Raw genomic sequence first — 20,257 nt, 5'->3', positions numbered from 1 at the left:
GTGCTATACCCTGTTCAAAGGCACTTAAAATCTTTAGTCTTACCCATTCACTCTCTAAATGGAACACATACACAATCCATATCTCAATAGTCTCAAGGCTTAAAAATCCTTCTTTAACCTGTCTCCTCCCCTTCATCTACACTGATTGAAGTGGATTTAACAGGAGACCATGACATCAATAAGGGATTATAGCTTTCACCTGGATTTACCTGTTCAGTGTATGTCATGGAAAGAATAGGTTTTCCTAATGTTTTGTACACTCAGTGTATATACCTCACATAATAGAACATATAAGGTACCATACCATACAAAATTGTGCTAACAGTTCACTGTGAAATTCTAAATTTTCTCCACTAGAAGGTGCTCTTTAACAACCTATAGTACACTGGTTCATCACTACACAACAAATCTACTAACCGCTCCCCGTCTCAAGAGGAATGGGTATTATAGTCCAATGAGCTGATGGCAATAATGAATTATATGATTTCTCACACATACGTCTTCTCCAAGTCCTCCATCTTCACAGGGTGTTGTGATGTTGACTGTGATGATGTGATTACTGACAGGGTTGGCAGCTACAGCACTGCTGGTGATGAGATCAGGGGTGTAATCATTAGTCCAAACAGCTGCAACTAAAACAGCAGTTTCTATTGGATAAATTCAGGTAGGTCCCTCCCCTTTCTGTTTGCTTCTGTTTAAGAAACATTTTGCAACAGAATCGTCTTAATGAATACACCACAGAGGGCTGCTGGTCTGGTTAAGTCTATTCTCTCCTCTGTACAACGACAAGATCACATCTTTCAGGTTCTTCACAGTGCGCACCACTGAACAGCTCGAGATTAATAGCAATGAACCATTTGTTCAGATGGAGAAGGCTTGCCAGACTGATGTTCATGCTGCTATATTTTCTCATTAATGGTATGTTTCTTTTGTTGTTACTGATTTGCTGCACTAACTAAAAGTGTAAGTGGGAGATGATAGATAAGTAGCCTAAACATTATATTTTTTTAAATGTTCAATGTATTAATTAGTAACTTTGGAAAGAAAAAACATTTAGGTCTATCTTTGTATGTTTGTTGTGTATCCTGATAAGAGAGGCTAGCAGCCATAGTGCGTTGAGCACAGACAAAATGGAAATTTTCCTAATCCCCCTCCCCCTCCCCCTTATTAAATATGGTCAAATTTGTAAATGCTAAATCATTTAAACTGTGCCACATTTAAACAGTGGCATTTAGCCTATCGCTAAGACTCATTCCAAAATAACATTCCTCTCTCTATCCTCCTGTATCCTGTCCGAGCATTAGACAAATATTTACAGTACGGGATAGATACAGACAGAGACTAGTTTCTAAAAACAGAGCTCTTTCGTGGGAAGAAAGAGTTGTAGGATATAAAAGTTTGTGGTCTATACACCAACTACAGAGTATGCCAATAATTTGATTCATAGAATCATTTAGATGAGAGATTAATAATCTTTTAGAAACAACAGGCTGACAACCTTTTATAGTTCTCTGAGACTGTAGCTTGTCATTTGAAACTAATTTGCAATCTATTCAAATTTTGGCCAACTGACAGAGCTCACAGTGCCTGCCGATTGATGTCTGAAAAGTAAAACATGCAACTTCATGGTGTTGTGACTTGGGAATTCCCTCAACAATGATGAATCATTGAAGGACAATGGGCATGGCTTTATCCCCAAAATGAAGAAATCAGAAGTCAGACGAAGAAGAGAAACTGTGTTTCCAACGACGCAGTTTATTAAACAAAAACCACTGGGAAACATAACAATAATAACATGGGTAAAAAATAACCCTACGAACGCCAGAACAAATGTGCACAAACACTTACGAAAAACAATCACCGACAACATGTAATTGATGGGATTGGAACCAGGTGCGATACAAGACAAGACAAAACCAATGGAAAATGAAAAAAGGATCAGTGATGGGGTTGTTTGGTACTATAGTCCACACTCAAGGTTTCCAAACGGCCAAACATTCAATGACATCCAGGGATATGGTGCAACAAAAATGTTTATTCTTCTTACGCTCAAAACGCATAGCGCCCTGTCTGTATGGTCAACAACCGGAGAGGGACCAACTTTAACCACAATACAATGAATAGGCAAGAGAGGGGGCCAAAAACTGGAAGAATCGTGACATTATTTTACATGGAGATCAATATCTAAAGGTCATCATGGATATCAATATCTAAAGGTCAATAGGTAAAAATAATATTCAGACTCAGTGGTATTTAAGCTACATTTGAGTGGGAAATTAAACAGGAAATGTTTGTGGTTTCCTGTGATTATGTGGTCAGAGGCTGTCTGACACATGGAAGAGCGAAAGGCAGGTCATTGGAACAGGCGATGTACTTTTTTTTTAAAAGGTCATGGTCTGATCACTGGTCAGCCCACCACAAATGTGATGTTCCTCTGGTCATAGTGTGGGACAAAAAAGCTGTGTTTTTTAGGGTGTAAGTGTCTCACATGAATGTCTTAACTGAGAATGAAGACGTTCAAGAGCCACACTACATGACCAAAAGTATGTGGTTAGCTGCTCGTCAAACATCTCATTCCAAAATCATGGGCATTAATATGGAGTTGGTCCTCCCTTTGCTGCTATAACAGCCTCCCCTCCTCTGGGAAGGCTTTCCATTACATTGCTGCTGGGACTTACTCCCAGCATTAGTGAGGTTGGGCACTGATGTTGGGCGATTAGGCCTGGCTCGCAGTCGGCGCTTCTATTCATCCTCAAGGTGTTTGATGGGGTTGAGGTCAGGGCTCTGTGCAGGCTCTGTGCTTCCACACCGATCTCGACAAGCCATTTCTGTATGGGCCTCACTTTGTGCACGGGGGCATTGTCATGCTGAAACAGGAAAAGTCCTTCCCCAAACTCTTGCCACAAAGTTGGAAGCACAGAATCATCTAGAAAGTCATTGTATGCTGTAGTTTAAGATTTCTCTTCACTGGAACTAAGGGGTCTAGCTCTAACCATGAAAAACATCCCCAAACCATTATTCCTCCTCCACCAAACCTACAGTTGGCACTATGAATTCGGGAATGTAGCGTTCTCCTGGCATCTGCCAAACTCAGAATCATCCGTAGAGCTGACAGATTGTGAAGCGTGATTCATCACTCCAGAGAACGCATTTTCCACTGCTCCAATGAGTCCAATGATGGCGAAATGTACATTAATCCAGCCTACGCTTCGCATTGCGCATGGTGATCTTAGGCTTTTGTGTGGCTGCTCGGCCATGGAAACCCATTTCATGAAGCTCCCAATGAACAGTTCTTGCGTTGGCGTTGCTTCCAGAGGCAGGAACTCGGAAGTGAGTGTTGCAACCGAGGACAGACAATATTTACATGCTATAGGCCTACTATAGGCTAACATAAACTAGCTGGTCTGACACATCATTGCCAATGAAAGGAAGTTTGAACAGCTAGCAAGCATTTTAGCCAGGCAGCCTAGAACAACAAAACCTGAAAGCGTTTAGCCTACTGTATGGCCTACTGTATGACCTACTGTATGACCTACTGTATGACCGTTTCCAACATGAAAGAGGAGGATGTCATTGGCGTTTCTCTACAAGTAGTGTGAGTCAATATGTTTTGTTCAACTTGCATGCCAGCACGCAAATCCGTACCACTGACAACCACATCATATTTATTTTATTTAACCTTTATTTAACTAGGCAAGTCATGTTTTTTTATATATATATTTTAGTTGTCACTGTTTTAGACTAAGCATAGTTGATTAGATGATTCTGATGTTGAAATGGTGCTTGAATAGTGGAGGCAGCACCTGTTTTCTTTGTGACTTGTGATAACTCTGTGATTCTAAATCAACAGTTGTTTAGTAGTCCGAAAATGTCAGAAACATTAACTTGCTTGACCATGCTGTAGGTCATGTAACTGTTTGTCATAAGCATTATGTTTTGTGGACTTCACCTGACAGATATTGCTCTACGGTTTTTGATAAAATTAAGGTGTGGTTAAATGTATTCTATCATTGTGTCTTCTTAATGTCTCAGCCTTATAGGCCTGGCCTATAGAACTGGATTCAGTCTGATATGGCAACATTTTAAATGTTCATTTTTTTCTACATTGGATAAAAGTACAGACTCAGAGCTGGAAAATGGTATATCATGCAATGCAGGTGAGGAACAATGTGAAAGTAATTCTGTTTTGAATGTTGATAAACTTGTAACCCCACTTTTGAGAAAATGTACCTTGAATGTTTTGGTACACCTACTGGAGAGCTCTTCTTTGTCGAGACTTATTCAGCATTGTTCACACCCTCTTAAGCCTTAGCCCCACCTGTTGTTAGCATTGTCCTGCTGGAGGGTCATGAGGGAGGAGGATGACTTCCCTGTAACGCAAAACGTTGAGATTGCCTGCAATGACAACAAGCTCAGTCCGATGATGCTGTGACACACCGCCCCAGGCAACCTCCAAATCGATCCCGCTCCAGAATAAAGGCCTTGGTGTAACGCTCATTCCTTTGACGATAAACGCGAATCCGATCATCACCCCTGGTGAGACAAAACCGTAACTCATCAGTGAAGAGCACTTTTTGCCAGTCCTGGCTGGTCCAGCGATGGTGGGTTTGTGCCCCTAGGCGACGTTGTTGCCGGTGATGTCTGGTGAGGACCTGCCTTACAACAGGCCTACAAGCCCTCAGTCCAGCCTCTCTCAACCTATTGTGGACAGTCTGAGCACTGACGGTTGATTTGTGTATTCCTGGTGTAAATCGGCAGTTGTTGTTGCCATCCTGTACCTGTCCCGCAGGTGTGATGTCATAGTGTGGGACAAAAAAGCTGTGTTTTTTAGGGTGTAAGTGTCTCACATGAATGTCTTAACTGAGAATGAAGACGTTCAAGAGCCACACTGTATGTGGTTAGCTGCTCGTCAAACATCTCATTCCAAAATCATGGGCATTAATATGGAGTTGGTCCTCCCTTTGCTGCTATAACAGCCTCCCCTCCTCTGGGAAGGCTTTCCATTACATTGCTGCTGGGACTTACTCCCAGCATTAGTGAGGTCGGGCACTGATGTTGGGCGATTAGGCCTGGCTCGCAGTCGGCGCTTCTATTCATCCTCAAGGTGTTTGATGGGGTTGAGGTCAGGGCTCTGTGCAGGCTCTGTGCTTCCACTGTGTATTCCTGGTGTAAATCGGCAGTTGTTGTTGCCATCCTGTACCTGTCCCGCAGGTGTGATGTTCGGATGTACCGATCCTGTGCAGGTGTTGTTATAGGTGGTCTGCCACTGCGAGGACGATCAGCTTTTCGTCCTGTCTCACTGTAGCGCTGTCTTCGGCGTCTCGCAGTATGGACATTGCGATTTATTGCTCTGGCCACATCTGCAGTCCTCATACCTCCTTGCAGCATGCCTAAGGCATGTTCACGCAGATAAGCAGAGACCCTGGGCATCTTTCTTTTGGTGTTTTTCAGTCAGTAGAAAGGCCTCTTTAGTGTCCTAAGTTTTCATAACTGTGATGTTAATTTTCTATCGTCTGTAAGCTGTTAGTGTTTTAACGGCTGTTCCACAGGTGCATGGTCATTAATTGTTTATGGTTCATTGAACAAGCATGGGAAAAAGTGTTTAAACCCTTTACAATGAAGATTTGGATTTTTACGAATTATCTTTAAAAGACAGGGTCCTGAAAAAGGGACGTTCATTTTTTTCTAATTTTATGCATATGTGTGTGTGTGGATATATACACACACACACACACACACACACACACACACACACACACACAGTTGAAGTTGGAAGTTTACATACATCATTGCCAAATACATTTAAACTCAGTTTTTCACAATTCCTGACATTTAATCTGAGTAAGAATTCCCTGTTTTAGGTCAGTTAGGATCACCACTTCATTTTAAGAATGTGAAATGTCAGAATAATATTAGAGAATTATTTATTTCAGCTTTTGTTTCTTTCATCACATTCCCAGTGGGTCAGAAGTTTACATACGCTCAATTAGTATTTGGTAACATTGCCTTTAAATTGTTTAACTTGGGTGAATTGTGGCCCATTCCTCCTGACAGAGCTGGTGTAATTGATTCAGGTTTGTAGGCCTCCTTGTTCACACGTGCTTTTTCAGTTCTGCCCACAAATTTTCTATGGGATTGAGGTCAGGGCTTTGTGATGGCTTTGTAACTCCAATATCTTGACTTTGTCGTCCTTAAGCCATTTTGCCAGGGTCATTGTCCATCGGGAAGACCCATTTGCGACCAAGCTTAAACTTCTTGACTGATGTCTTGAGATGTTGCATCAATATATCCACATAATTTTCCTTCCTCATGATGTGAAGTACACCAGTCCCTCCTGCAGCAAAGCACCCCCACAACATGATGCTGCAACCCAGTGCTTCACGGTTGGGATGGTGTTTTTCAGCTTGCAAGCATCCTCCTTTTTCCTCCAAACATAACGATGGTCATTATGGCCAAACAGTTCTATTTTTGTTTCATCAGACCAGAGGACATTTCTCCAAAAAGTACGATCCTTGTCGCAATGTGCAGTTGCAAACTGTAGTCTGGCTTTTTTTTATTGCGGTTTTGGAGCAGTGGCTTCTTCCTTGCTGAGCGGCCTTTCAGGTTATGTAGATACCGGACTCATTTTAATGTGGATATAGATACCTTTGTACCTGTTTCATCCAGCATCTTCACAAGGTCCTTTGCTGTTGTTCTGGGATTGATTTGCACTTTTCGCACCAAAGTACGTTCATCTCTTGAAGACCGAATGCGTCTCCTTCCTGAGCGGTGTGATGGCTTCGTTTATACTTACTTATACATGGTGTTTATACTTGCATATTGTTGTTTGTACCTTGCATATTGTTGTTTGTACAGATGAACGTGGTACCTTTAGGTGTTTGGAAATTGCTCCCAAGGATGAACCAGACTTGTGGAGGTCTACAATTTTGAGACCTGAGATCTTGCCTGATTTATTTTATTTTCCCATGATGTCAAGCAAAGAGGCACTCAGTTTGAAGATAGGCCTTGAAATACATCCACAGGTACACCTCCAACTGACTCAAATGATGTCAGTTAGCCTATCAGAAGCTTCTAAAGCCATGACATAATTTTCTGGAATTTTCCAAGCTGTTTAAGGGCACAGTCAATTTAGTGTGTGTAAACTTCTGACCCACTGGAATTGTGATACAGTGAATTATAAGTTAAATAATCTGGCTTGTAAACAATTGTTTGAAAAATGACTTGTCTCATGCACAAAGTAGATGTCCTAACCGACTTGCCAAAACTATAGTTTGTTAACAAGATATAAGATATTGTGGAGTGGTTGAAAAATTGTATGTAAACTTCCGACTTCAACTGTATGTGTGTGTGTGTGTGTGTGTGTGTGTATGTGTGTATGTGTATAAATATTTATTTATCCCAAAAATATATGGGGGATTTGAAATGATGCAGACAATTACATTGATGGAGGCGACAATCTATCCACATTATTAAAGCTGATCCACTCCTAGAAAAATAAAATAAAAGAGAAGTAGTGAAGTGCGAAATACACCTAGCTTCTTGAAAAGGGTCACATGTCACGGTGTCAAGACATATGAACTAACAGGTTATAGAGCAAACAATGCAATTATCACAACACATAGGTTGTAATATGTCTTTTTTTCCTGGCTTGGCTTCCCCATGATTTTACCCAAGCACCCCTACTGCTGTCCTGTATGGGCTACCTGAACCTGTATGACATGAGCCGTCCTCATGATCTCTCCCAGCTTGGATAGAAAGTTGAGCGTAAAACCAGTCTATTAATGCTATATAATACAGTCAGTCCACCCTCAAAACACTAGCTTACTAGGGATTGTGTCATAGTACACTGCACAATCTAAAGCTATATACCGTATTTAGCTGCTAACTTTAATAAACATTAAACATCAAATTGGAAAAAAGTTATCGGCTTGAGGATAAATTCACCCGCTATTTAATGTTGAACTCAACAAGTTTCATCTGGATAGCACCTTACACAAATGGGCTGCAATATTCAAGGTAAATTAGATCTAATTAAATACAACTTGGTGTCGTGAAGTCCTCTATTTTTGTGTGCAAATGTTTTCACCATGGCCTGTAGAACCAGTTTGCGAGCCAGACTGTTTTCTATACTGAGTATTGCCACGCCAGACAGTCTTTCCTGAGAAATTGTGCATTATATGTCCACTGCGCAGCACACAATTTAAACTTAGTCTTACCAAGATATACCAGAGATAACGGCTGTTGATATTGCAACCACATAACTCAAATGCCGGTTCACGAGGAAATCACAAACAGCTTTTTTTGTTCAAACTCTCAAGAACTGTTTGTATCGGCTAATTTATTGGCTGTCCAGTATCTAGACGACCTGTCCCCAGGCTGGCAGTTAACTACTTAGAAAACGTTAGCTAACTTAGCTGGCTAGCTAACAATTTATTTTATGTGCTGTGTGTGGTATCAAAAATGTAATTTTTTCAATTTTTTAGCAATGTCAGTGCCTGTAGAAAGCTTGTCTTCTGTAAGCCTAACGTTAACTCTACTTTGTGGTGCATTGTTTCATGTCAGGTAGTCAAGTTTAGAGGTTGACCGATTAATTAGGGCCGATTTCATGTTTTCATAACAATCAGTAATCGGCATTTTTGGACACCGATTTTTGGCCGATTTTTTTTTTACCTTTTATTTAACTAGGCAAGTCAGTTAAGAACACATTCTTATTTTCAATGACCGCCTAGGAACGGTGGGTTAACTGCCTTGTTCAGGGGCATAACGACAGATTTTTACCTTGTCAGCTCGGGGATTCGATCTTGCAACCTTCCGGTTACTAGTCCAACACTCTAACCACCTGCCTTACATTGCACTCCATGAGGAGCCTACGTGGCAGGCTGACTACCTGTTACGCGAGTGCAGCAAGAAGCCAAGGTAAGTTGCTAGCTAGCATTAAACTTATCTTATAAAAAAACAATCAATCTTAACATACGCAATAGTTAACCACACATGGTTGATGATATTACTAGTTTATCTAGCATGTCCTGCTTGTTAATTTCTCATCTAATCACAGCCTACTTCGCCAAACGGGTGATTATTTAACAAGCGCATTCGTGAAAAGCACTGTCGTTGCACCAATGTGTACCTAACCATAAACATCAATGCCTTTCTTTAAAATCAATACACAAGTATATATTTTTAAACCTGCATATTTAGTTCATATTGCCTGCTAACATGATTTTTTTTTAACTAGGGAAATTGTCACTTCTCTTGCGTTCCGTGCAAGCAGCCAGGGTATATGCATCAGTTTGGGTCGCCTGGGTCATTGCGAACTGTGTGAAGACCATTTATTCCTAACAAAGACCGTAATTCATATCCCAGAATTGTACATAATTATGACATAACATTGAAAGTTGTACAATGTAACAGCAATATTTTGACTTAGGGATGCCACCCGTTAGATAAAATACGGAACAGTTCCGTATTTCACTGAAAGAATAAACTTTTTGTTTTCTAAATTATAATTTCCGGATTTGACCATATTAATGACCTAAGGCTCGTATTTCTGTGTGTTATTATGTTATAATTAAGTCTAGAATTTTATATTGCTGACTGAGCGGTGGTAGGCAGCAGCAGGCTCGTAAGCATTCATTCAAACAGCACTTTCGTGCGTTTGCCAGCAGCTCTTTGCTGTGCTCCAAGCCTTGAGCTGTTTATGACTTCAAGCCTATCAACTCCCGAGATTAGGCTGGTGTAACCGATGTAAAATGGCTAGCTAGTTAGCGGGGTGCTCCCTAATAGCGTTTCAATCGGTGACGTCACTCGCTCTGAGACCTTGAAGTAGTTGTTCCCCTTGCTCTGCAAGGGCCGCAGCTTTTGTGGAGTGATGGGTAACGATGCTTCGAGGGTGGCTGTTGTCGATGTGTTCCTGGTTCGATCCCAGGTAGGGGCAAGGAGAGGGAAGAAAGCTATACTGTTACATTGGAAATACTAAAGTGCCTATAAGAACATCCAATAGTCAAAAGATATATGAAATACAAATGGTATAGAGAGAGATGGTCCTATAATTCCTATAATAACTACAACCTAAAACTTCTTACCTGAGGATATTGAAGACTCCTGTTAAAAGGAACCTCCAGCTTTCATATGTTCTCATGTTCTGAGCAAAGGAACTTAAACGTTAGCTTTTTTACATGGCACATATTGCACTTTTACTTTATTCTCCAACACTTTGTTTTTGCATTATTTAAACCAAATTGAACATGTTTCATTATTTATTTGAGGCTACATTTATTTTATTGATGTATTATATTAAGTTAAAATAAGTGTTCATTCAGATTGTTGTAATTGTCATTATTACAAATAAATAAATAAAATTGTCTGATTAATCGGTATCTGCTTTTATTGGTCCTCCAATAATCGGTATCGATATCGACGTTGAATCGGTCGACCTCTAGTTAAGTTAGCTCAAACATTAGGTTTCCCACCCAGTTTGACTCTCTAGACCAGCTAGCTAGCTATATATTTTACTAAGCTAGGCCTATTTCCTGTCTCTGAGTTCATGTAACATGGTTGTAGCTAGTTGGCAAGCATATAACTCGTGCTTTTAGTGACTGATTTTTCGCCTAATCGTTTATATTAGTTAGCTGGCTAGGTAGTCTCAATCTGGATGCAGACACAGTTACTTTAGGTAGCTATAGCTAGCTACATATTAAAATGAAAGGAGTGTCTCAATTGTTCACACATTTTTAGGCTATCCATTTTGACTCTCCACTTAATGGGTTAGCTAACATTGTCTTTGTCTCCCAGATACTTAAGACGGCATGGCCCTGAGAGTGCTTCTCCAACCACCAGTGTACTGAGTGCACATATTGAAATGAAAGTAGTGTCTCAAATGTTTATCCATTTTGACTGTCCCCTAAAACCTTGTGATGTATTTGTCCCCCAGATACTAAATATGACATGATCCTAAGAGTGTTCATCCAACCACCAGTGTAACGAGTTGGAAATAATACTGCCCGTCCAAGCATTGGTGAGGCCCAAAAATCTTATTGTAGCGTAAGTTTACATGTGTAATGTTGAATACTATGTAATACTGTAAACCAGAGGTGGGAAGTAACTAATTACAAATTATCTCGTCACTGTAATTGAGTAGCTTTTCAAAGTACTTGTGCTTTTGAGTATTTTTCAGTCAGTAATTTGAATGTAATTAAAGTAACAGTACTTCTACTTGATTAAGATATTTCAGTAGCCTTTCCACCACTGATATTCATTTCTTGAAATGTTAATTGTATATTTTACATACAGATGTTCCTTTTTGCAGATCATTAAATAAATGAACCTAGTTCCTACTGTACATTCATTTCCTCTATTACCTTTTTCATTTTAATGCATGGACATATCTGTAACAAGATGTGTAACAACATTTAGATAACCTTAGCAACATTAGCTAATTGTCAAGGTCAATGTTTATGCTTTAAATGTAACTCAATTACTTTTACTCTGAGTACATTTTAAATGAGATACTTTTGACTAGTACTTGAGTATTTTTTTACACAAGTAGTTTTACTTTTACGTGACTCAAATTTAATTGAAGTAACAGTACTTCTACTTGAGTAGGATATTTCAGTACTCTTCCCACCCCTGCTGTAAACCATGCACAAAGTGGATGGACTCAACTCAGTGAAGATTAGCATCCATCACACAGGCTTGTGCAAGAGTGTGGTGAGTTCAATGTTTTATAATCCTATCCTATTCTAGGCTGGAACCAATATGGCTGAATATCTCTGTCAAGTGACCAAAAAAACAAGATGCCAAACCCTTTGTTCTGACTCTGGGGACAATCGCCTGGCTTTCATCATCATTGTTTATCTTTTGCATGACTTCATTTTATAGCTAAAATGTATATCTTAAAATTAAAATAAATTATTTATCACGTTCTGACCTTTATTCCTTTGTTTTGTCTTTATTTAGTATGGTCAGGGTGTGAGTTGGGGTGGGCAGTCTGTTAGTTTTTCTATATTTTCTATTTCTGTGTTTGGCCTGATATGGTTCTCAATCAGAGGCAGCTGTCTATCGTTGTCCCTGATTGAGAACCATATTTAGGTAGCCTGTTTTCCTTTGTGTTTTGTGGGTGGTTATTTTCAGTCTTTGTGTGTAGATAGAAATGAAAGTAGAACTGCTTCGGTTGTCACTTTGTTGTTTTGTATTTTTGAAGTGTTCAGTTGTTTATTAAAAAGATGAACACTAACCACGCTGCGCTTTGGTCCTCTCCTTCTTCCACCCAAGACAGCCGTTACATTATTTTATCTAGAATTTGTCATGATTGGCCATATGTCATTTTGAGAATGTCAGACTGCGTACAGTAGTAACGTTGTAAAATGGATTGTTATTGTTAGAAATATTTGTACATTTACAAATGAACAGATTTTGTAATAGAGAGAAGGTTAAACAAAATAACCTAGCAATAAAGTAATTAACCCACTGCTGGGTCAAAAATACATGAATAAGAATAATCCAGCAAAACAGTAAAAAGCTACCCACTGCTAGGTCAAAATAACCACATTTTTGGCGGTAAATCAAGTAAACCAACATGTTGGGTCATTCACGTAACCCAGCAGTGCTGGATTAAAATAACCCAGTGCTGGTTATGTGCTATAGTGCTCCAGCGCAGCATTTTTTAGAGTGTAGGAAGCATTAGGCGTTCGGTCTGATATGCACTTTGAACACCTGAGTAAGTAGAGGCTTAAAGTAATTAAGTAAAAATACTTTAAAGTACTACTTTCGTGTTATCCAATTGTTAGTAGTTACTGTCTCATCTCTACAACTCCTGTATGGACTTGGGAGAGGCGAAGGTCGAGAGCCATGCGTCCTCCGAAACACAACCCAACCAAGCTGCACTGCTTCTTAACACAGCGCACATCCAACCTGAAAGCCAGCCGCACCAATGTGTCGGAGGAAACAACGGTACACCTAGCGACCTGGTCAGTGTGCACTGCGCCCAGTCCGCCACAGGAGTGGCTAGTGCACGATGAGACAAGGATATCCCTGCCGGCCAAATGCTTACCGGCCAAACCCCGCAGGGAGCCCAATTGTGGGCTCGAACCCATGGTGTCTGGTGGCACAGGTAGCACTGCGATGCAGTGCCTTGGACCACTGCTGGGTCAAAAACCCGGGAGGCCCCCCCATTTTTGACTACTTTTACTTCACTACATTCCTAAATATATATTTGTTTTACTTTTTACTCCATACATTTTCAATGACACTCAAAAGTACTCATTACATTTTGAATGATTAGCAGGACAGGGAAATTGTCAAATTCACGCACTTATCAAAAGAACATCCCTGGTCATCCCTACTGCCTCTGATCTTGCAGACTCAAGATCAACTAAACACACATTCTTAGTTTGTGAAGATGTTGGAGTGTGCCCCTGGCTATCTGTAAATAAAGTATGACAATTGGGTAATTTTACCACCACTGCAATTGAGTGCAGGAAATGCAGAAATTATAAAAGTGCTGAAATTAGTTTTGGTTGAATTGAACATTATAAAACAATCAGAATGGAGAAAAACTCATTGAAATTATTTAGGATATACAGTGCCTTGCGAAAGTATTCGGCCCCCTTGAACTTTGCGACCTTTTGCCACATTTCAGGCTTCAAACATAAAGATATAAAACTGTATTTTTTTGTGAAGAATCAACAACAAGTGGGACACAATCATGAAGTGGAATGACATTTATTGGATATTTCAAACTTTTTTAACAAATCAAAAACTGAAAAATTGGGCGTGCAAAATTATTCAGCCCCCTTAAGTTAATACTTTGTAGCGCCACCTTTTGCTGCGATTACAGCTGTAAGTCGCTTGGGGTATGTCTCTATCAGTTTTGCACATTGAGAGACTGAATTTTTTTCCCATTCCTCCTTGCAAAACAGCTCGAGCTCAGTGAGGTTGGATGGACAGCATTTGTGAACAGCAGTTTTCAGTTCTTTCCACAGATTCGATTGGATTCAGGTCTGGACTTTGACTTGGCCATTCTAACACCTGGATATGTTTATTTTTGAACCATTCCATTGTAGATTTTGCTTTATGTTTTGGATCATTGTCTTGTTGGAAGACAAATCTCCGTCCCAGTCTCAGGTCTTTTGCAGACTCCATCAGGTTTTCTTCCAGAATGGTCCTGTATTTGGCTCCATCCATCTTCCCATCAATTTTAACCATCTTCCCTGTCCCTGCTGAAGAAAAGCAGGCCCAAACCATGATGCTGCCACCACCATGTTTGACAGTGGGGATGGTGTGTTCAGCTGTGTTGCTTTTACGCCAAACATAACGTTTTGCATTGTTGCCAAAAAGTTCAATTTTGGTTTCATCTGACCAGAGCACCTTCTTCCACATGTTTGGTGTGTCTCCCAGGTGGCTTGTGGCAAACTTTAAACAACACTTTTTATGGATATCTTTAAGAAATGGCTTTCTTCTTGCCACTCTTCCATAAAGGCCATATTTGTGCAAAATACGACTGATTGTTGTCCTATGGACAGAGTCTCCCACCTCAGCTGTAGATCTCTGCAGTTCATCCAGAGTGATCATGGGCCTTTTGGCTGCATCTCTGATCAGTCTTCTCCTTGTATGAGCTGAAAGTTTAGAGGGACGGCCAGGTCTTGGTAGATTTGCAGTGGTCTGATACTCCTTCCATTTCAATATTATCGCTTGCACAGTGCTCCTTGGGATGTTTAAAGCTTGGGAAATATTTTTGTATCCAAATCCGGCTTTAAACTTCTTCACAACAGTATCTCGGACCTGCCTGGTGTGTTCCTTGTTCTTCATGATGCTCTCTGCGCTTTTAACGGACCTCTGAGACTATCACAGTGCAGGTGCATTTATACGGAGACTTGATTACCCACAGGTGGATTGTATTTATCATCATTAGTCATTTAGGTCAACATTGGATCATTCAGAGATCCTCACTGAACTTCTGGAGAGAGTTTGCTGCACTGAAAGTAAAGGGGCTGAATAATTTTGCACGCCCAATTTGTCAGTTTTTGATTTGTTAAAAACGTTTGAAATATCCAATAAATGTCGTTCCACTTCATGATTGTGTCCCACTTGTTGTTGATTCTTCACAAAAAAATACAGTTTTATATCTTTATGTTTGAAGCCTGAAATGTGGCAAAAGGTCGCAAAGTTCAAGAGGGCCGAATACTTTCGCAAGGCACTGTATGTGTTGCCACCATAGGATCAATCAATACTCTTAAAGCAAATATATAACTTTTTTTTATTCAAAAACAAAAAATACCGTCGAACCGTCCAATTAAAAAAAAAATACAGTGATATTATATTTGGGCCAAATTGCCCAGCCCTAAGTCCACTACAAAGTCAGTTTTCCTTGCTTTGGCCCAGGCCTGCTTTCTCATCGGAATGAGCTTGGTTTTCTTCTGAGCTATCTTTCTTTAAAAGGGGCGTGTTTATCTGCCAGAAAAATACATCTGGAGAATACATTTTGGAGAGCCAACTCGGGGTCAGGAATGCAGGAGACAGTGGCTAAATCAGAATAGAACCCTTGAAGATAACTTTTTAAAATCTTCCTTCTCAATTAAACGATGAATTGTGTTTTGCTGTTCTGTATCTCTAATACATACTACGGGACAATGATCACTGAGACCATATGCAAATACTCCACTAGACAAATATTTATCGGGGTTATTAGTAAGAATTAAGTCAATCAATGAGGAGTTAAAAGGGTTTTTCACATTTAGCCATGTGAGTTTTGAGATCAATTGAGTCAGATTAAAATCAATGCATATACTATTGTTTATGGACACATCTACAACCAGGAACTCAAATATCTTGGGAACAGAAATACAGTATTTAAAGATTGGGATGCAATGAAATTACATAGTACATATATGGCCACCCTCCTTCCTCTTTCTGTAATCTGTCACATCTAAATACATGATAATAATTTACTTCAATGTCTTTATCAGAGACAGAACCATTTAATCATGTTTCCAAGAGAACCAGAATGTCAGGACATGAGTACTGTACCCAAATGGCAATTCTATCATCATACTTTGCACATTTAGGTGGATTAACCCAAACCCCCTATGAGAGATAAAGTCAAAGGGGTTATACAGCTCATTTCCCACCAGAGCTAACAGGCATAGGGTCATCTGCAGCTATTTGTTGAGTGACCTGAGACTTTTCCAAGGTCCCTGGCCAACCACGTGAAAGCAGAGCAGACTGAGCATTTGACAGACCTCTCTCAAGTTGTTGGATGCAAGGGCTGGGGCGGGAACTGGGAGAGCAGTGTTGGCAGAGCTCAGTCCACCTGGATAAAGCTCCTGCCGAAGAAGTGGAGCTGCTGCAGGGGACTGGAGTGGCTGCCTTAATCGACATCCACGTCTTCAGCGCCCGGGGAACAGTGGGTTAACTGCCTTGCTCAGGGGCAGAACAACATATTTTTACCTTGTCAGCTCGGGGATTCGATCCAGCAACCTTTCAGTTACTGGCCCAATGCTCTAACCACCAGAGGCCTTGGCTTGGCTCCTGTTGCAGAGTTGGGGCTGCTATTGGGGGCAGAATTGTCCTAGGCTTGTCCTGGGGATGGGAATAGGGAGGGTAACCAAAACTTGCCTGGGAGGGAGGTAGTGGGGGTAATTGAGGAGGGTGGTGTGAAGGGCAGCGTGGCTGGTGAAGCTCAACTCAGCATCTGAGGGCTGATGATGAGAATAATACATGGTGTGGACTGCATCTTGTGGTGCACTACCCTCAATAGAGTTTTTCCAGAGCCTAGGGTAGTGGTTGGTGATGTGTAGAGCTGGGCTGAGTTGAGGTGTGCCGGGTCTGGTTGTGCTCTGCTGTGATGGGCCGGGCCTGGTTGAGCTGTGCTGAGGCTGGCCCGGGTCTGATAGAACAGTGCTGAGGTGGGCCAGGTCTGGATGAGCAGTGCTGTTATGGTCCGGGTCTGCTTGAGCTGTGCTGAGGCGGGCCAGGGTCTGGTTGTCTCTCCGATTGCTGAATGGTCTATAAGTCTCTTACCAGAGCCTGCCTCTGCATATGTGGACTGGCAATGAGGCTGATGTATGGTCTGGTGTACCCTCCTGTTGGTCACTATTTGTCCTACCCCTAGAGTACAGTCCAGTGCTGTGGGCTGAGCTGAGCTGTGTCCGTCACTGTTGAGTTGAGCTGGGCTGGTTCTGGCACCGCTGGGCTGAGCTGTGTTGGTTCTGGCGCCGCTTGGCTCGGACATGTTGGTAGGTGCTGGTGATGTCTGTGTCTGGCTCAATTGAGATGAGATTGGCCTTCTCTTTCTACTTGGATTGTGGGGAGGTGGGGGGGGGGGACTCGGTTGCTGGGCTGGTATAATTGTGGAACTTTGCCTAACATGGCCTTCAGGTCCTTGGCAAAGATTCTGACTCCCTCATGGTCCAGGTGTACATGGTCGTACAGGTGCTCACATATCAGGGTGTGGTGGTGAGAGATGCTGACAAATCGTAGTGAGGAGCAGTCTATGGTGATTGTTTTGTTGACATTTTGAATCATTTGCCATGGGAGAACTTTCCTTGGTAGAAGGATGGATATAATAATGTTTGTCCGTGGGAACAGGGTGTGTGATTTCTCTGCCACCTTTCTCACTTCCTCAGCCACTCTTTCTCCTTTTGTGCTCAGGTCCTTTGTCCGAGTATGTATGACAAGGATGTCAGGTTTTTCCCGCTTGACTTGATAGAGCAGTTGAAGTGCACTTTCAGTAGTGGGCCAACATCTTTTAGATGTATGGCGTCTCGGAAATAGTCTCCTATCTTATCAGATACTTTCCATTAGAGTCTATCAGAACTGCAGTTTTGGGAGGTATCCTGGGTTGAACTGGATCCTGTCCTCTGGAGGTGTGTCCGGCTGAATATGGTCAGACTGCTGGGAGGTTGGCAAGGCAGTGTAGGATGTGGCAGGCTGGGAGGTTGGCAGGTCAGGGTGGACCCTAAGAGACTGTCAGGATGTGATGCAGATGTGTTGAAGGATGCACTGGGCTCAGGCATATGGGGCTGCTCTGTTGGTGGCGTAGTCATTTGCTGCTGACGGAGGTAATCGATGTCTCTCTCTCTCTCTCTGCTGCAGCTCCACCTTTACCACACACAGCTCCTCTTGGAGGGCATCACTGTGTCGTGTTAAGTGTTCTGTCTCAACTTCTGTCTTAACTGTTCTATTGAAACACGGCTCTCCTCCTGGAAATGCCTCAACTCTTCCATCAGCGTCTGGACAGTGTCACATTCTTGTTGTTTGCTCTCCCTGAATTAAGTAATCTCTACTTCAAGTAGGGGAGGCAGTTCTGGATTTGTTTCATGAATAATATATATTTGTTTTGTGCACACAGCTGCTACAGGTGAGGGAGGGAGTGATGTACTGTGGGCCTCCTATTTTGAAGCCCAGGTTTTGGGATTTGTAGGCGCTGTTAGTGGAGACATGTCAGTTTTTACTTCATCGTCCACTAGAGGTTTTTTGTCGAACTCTTCTTCAAACAGCTCTAGACTGGCCTCAGAGCCTTGGATCGTTACTGTTCTGTTATTATCGATATTGCATTTCGGGGATTGTGTCCACATACAATTGTCTCGGGGTCTTGTTTCCAGACATTTTAAGATGTTTGATTGCCATGCGCATATCTGCATGCCAAGCATTTGGACGTTCAGTGAAAAAGAGACGATCCACCTTGATTTCTTTGTATTTTTTGTTGTATAAATTCTGCTTTTTGGGTCTCTGCATGCTCTTTGTTTCTATTTTTTCCTCCCTGCTTCACTGGCAATAGGTTCTGCATATTGGATTGCAAGGTTTCTGAGTTTGGGGTTTGTAAATGTATACATCTTAGTTTATTACAGCTGGATGCAGTATGTGTTACAGCTGGTTTGCACTTGGCTAGATGTAGCTAGATGTTTTTTTATGAAAACAAAGCCTACCTCACTTGTTATCTGTCTGAATTGTTTTCTCTTGCTTGTGTAAGTTTAGGTACTAGTTTTCCTGTGTATTATCCTGTCCTTTGTCCTTTTTGTTAGCCAGTAGGCAGGTAGCGTAGTGGTTAGAGCGTTAGGCCAGTAACCGAAAGGTTGCTGGATTGAATCCCTGAGCTGACAATGTAAAAATCTGTCATTTTGCCCCTGAGCAAGGCATTGTTCCCTGGGCACTGATTATGGCAGCCCCCCGCACCTCTCTCTAATTCAGAGGGGTTGGGTTAAATGCGGAAGACATATTTCAGTTGAATGCATTCAGTTGTACAGCTGACTAGGTATCTCCCTTTCCAAGTAGCTAGAAACTCTTAGCAACTCCATAGAAACATGTAAACAACTGTTAGCTTGTTAGCCAATGCTTTGTTATTACAGTTTTACTGTTACAGTAGCCAGCTGCAGAAATTGCCCCTCAACTGTTGCCAACATGTTTTACAATTGTTTTTCTTATCACAAGTCGCTGTCTGTGTGTTGTCGATCCTCTGTTACAATATGTATGTTTATTCTAAATGAGCAGGACTTTGGTATGGGTGGGTGAGACATAAACACAGAAAGATATTAGGCTTATACCGTCTGCATACTTTATTATCATGTGTCTGGAGTATGTAAGCTGGAGGCTAGCTTCCTTGTGCTGAAGAACATGCAACATTAGGGAGGCTATCACCACAATGTTCATCGTCTCATCACCAATTTGCATAGTTAATTTGCTTAGAGAATGTGAAAACAATGTTGTACAAAAGTACTGTAGTTACACTCCTAGGCCTTACCCACCCATGTAAAATAGCCTTCCTTTTCCCAGTGCAATTTCACTTTCATTTTTAGAAATCCAAACACCCCTATCAGGTATACATTGATCTGACAACTGAAATAATTATAGGAGTCACAGGTTGACCTTTAGCATTACTGAGAACTATTCTGTTCGCTGCGGTGAAAAGTATTAATTGCAGCGGAAACGTATTTCCCCACGTAGGCCTGTGTGTGAGATGGGACTCCTGTACACAGGGAAGACTGCGTGGGGCTGCTTCTCAGTGTGGTCAAACCACTAACGTGACAGAAAAAGGCGGACCACACGATGTGACAGACTGATGGGAATGGAAACAAAACACAGTCACATATTCAGATAGACTATGTATACAGCTCGCTTTTGGAAGACAAATACATTATGTTCGTAGGGTGTGCATGAGTTTTCACTCTATCCACCTGTAGAACTAATACTGAAAAGTTGTTAGGCCTATGAGCCAAGAACCAGATTATTAAGCTAATGGCCTAATTGAGCCCACCTGCTGCCT

At 41.4% G+C, this 20,257-nt stretch overlaps 1 protein-coding gene across 2 annotated transcripts in view; it reads left to right on the top strand.

Moving 5' to 3' along the window:
* The first annotated feature begins 453 nt into the window (after positions 1-453).
* LOC139418806 (uncharacterized) overlaps positions 454-20,257 on the top strand; it is a 26,885-nt gene continuing 7,081 nt past the window's right edge. Inside the window, exon 1 of one of the 2 annotated variants that reach the window (XM_071168521.1) lies at positions 454-918. In XM_071168521.1, the coding sequence (XP_071024622.1) occupies positions 849-918 (70 nt within the window). In that variant the 5' untranslated portion in view covers positions 454-848. The remainder of the gene's footprint in view (positions 919-20,257) is intronic. The other variant, XM_071168522.1, reaches the window with a different exon arrangement.

Source organism: Oncorhynchus clarkii, chromosome 10 (genome assembly GCF_045791955.1).
Source record: "Oncorhynchus clarkii lewisi isolate Uvic-CL-2024 chromosome 10, UVic_Ocla_1.0, whole genome shotgun sequence".
Classification (NCBI taxonomy): Eukaryota; Metazoa; Chordata; class Actinopteri; order Salmoniformes; family Salmonidae; genus Oncorhynchus; species Oncorhynchus clarkii.
The sequence above is the reverse complement of the archived record's forward strand: the minus strand, read 5'-3'. Positions and strand labels throughout refer to the sequence as shown.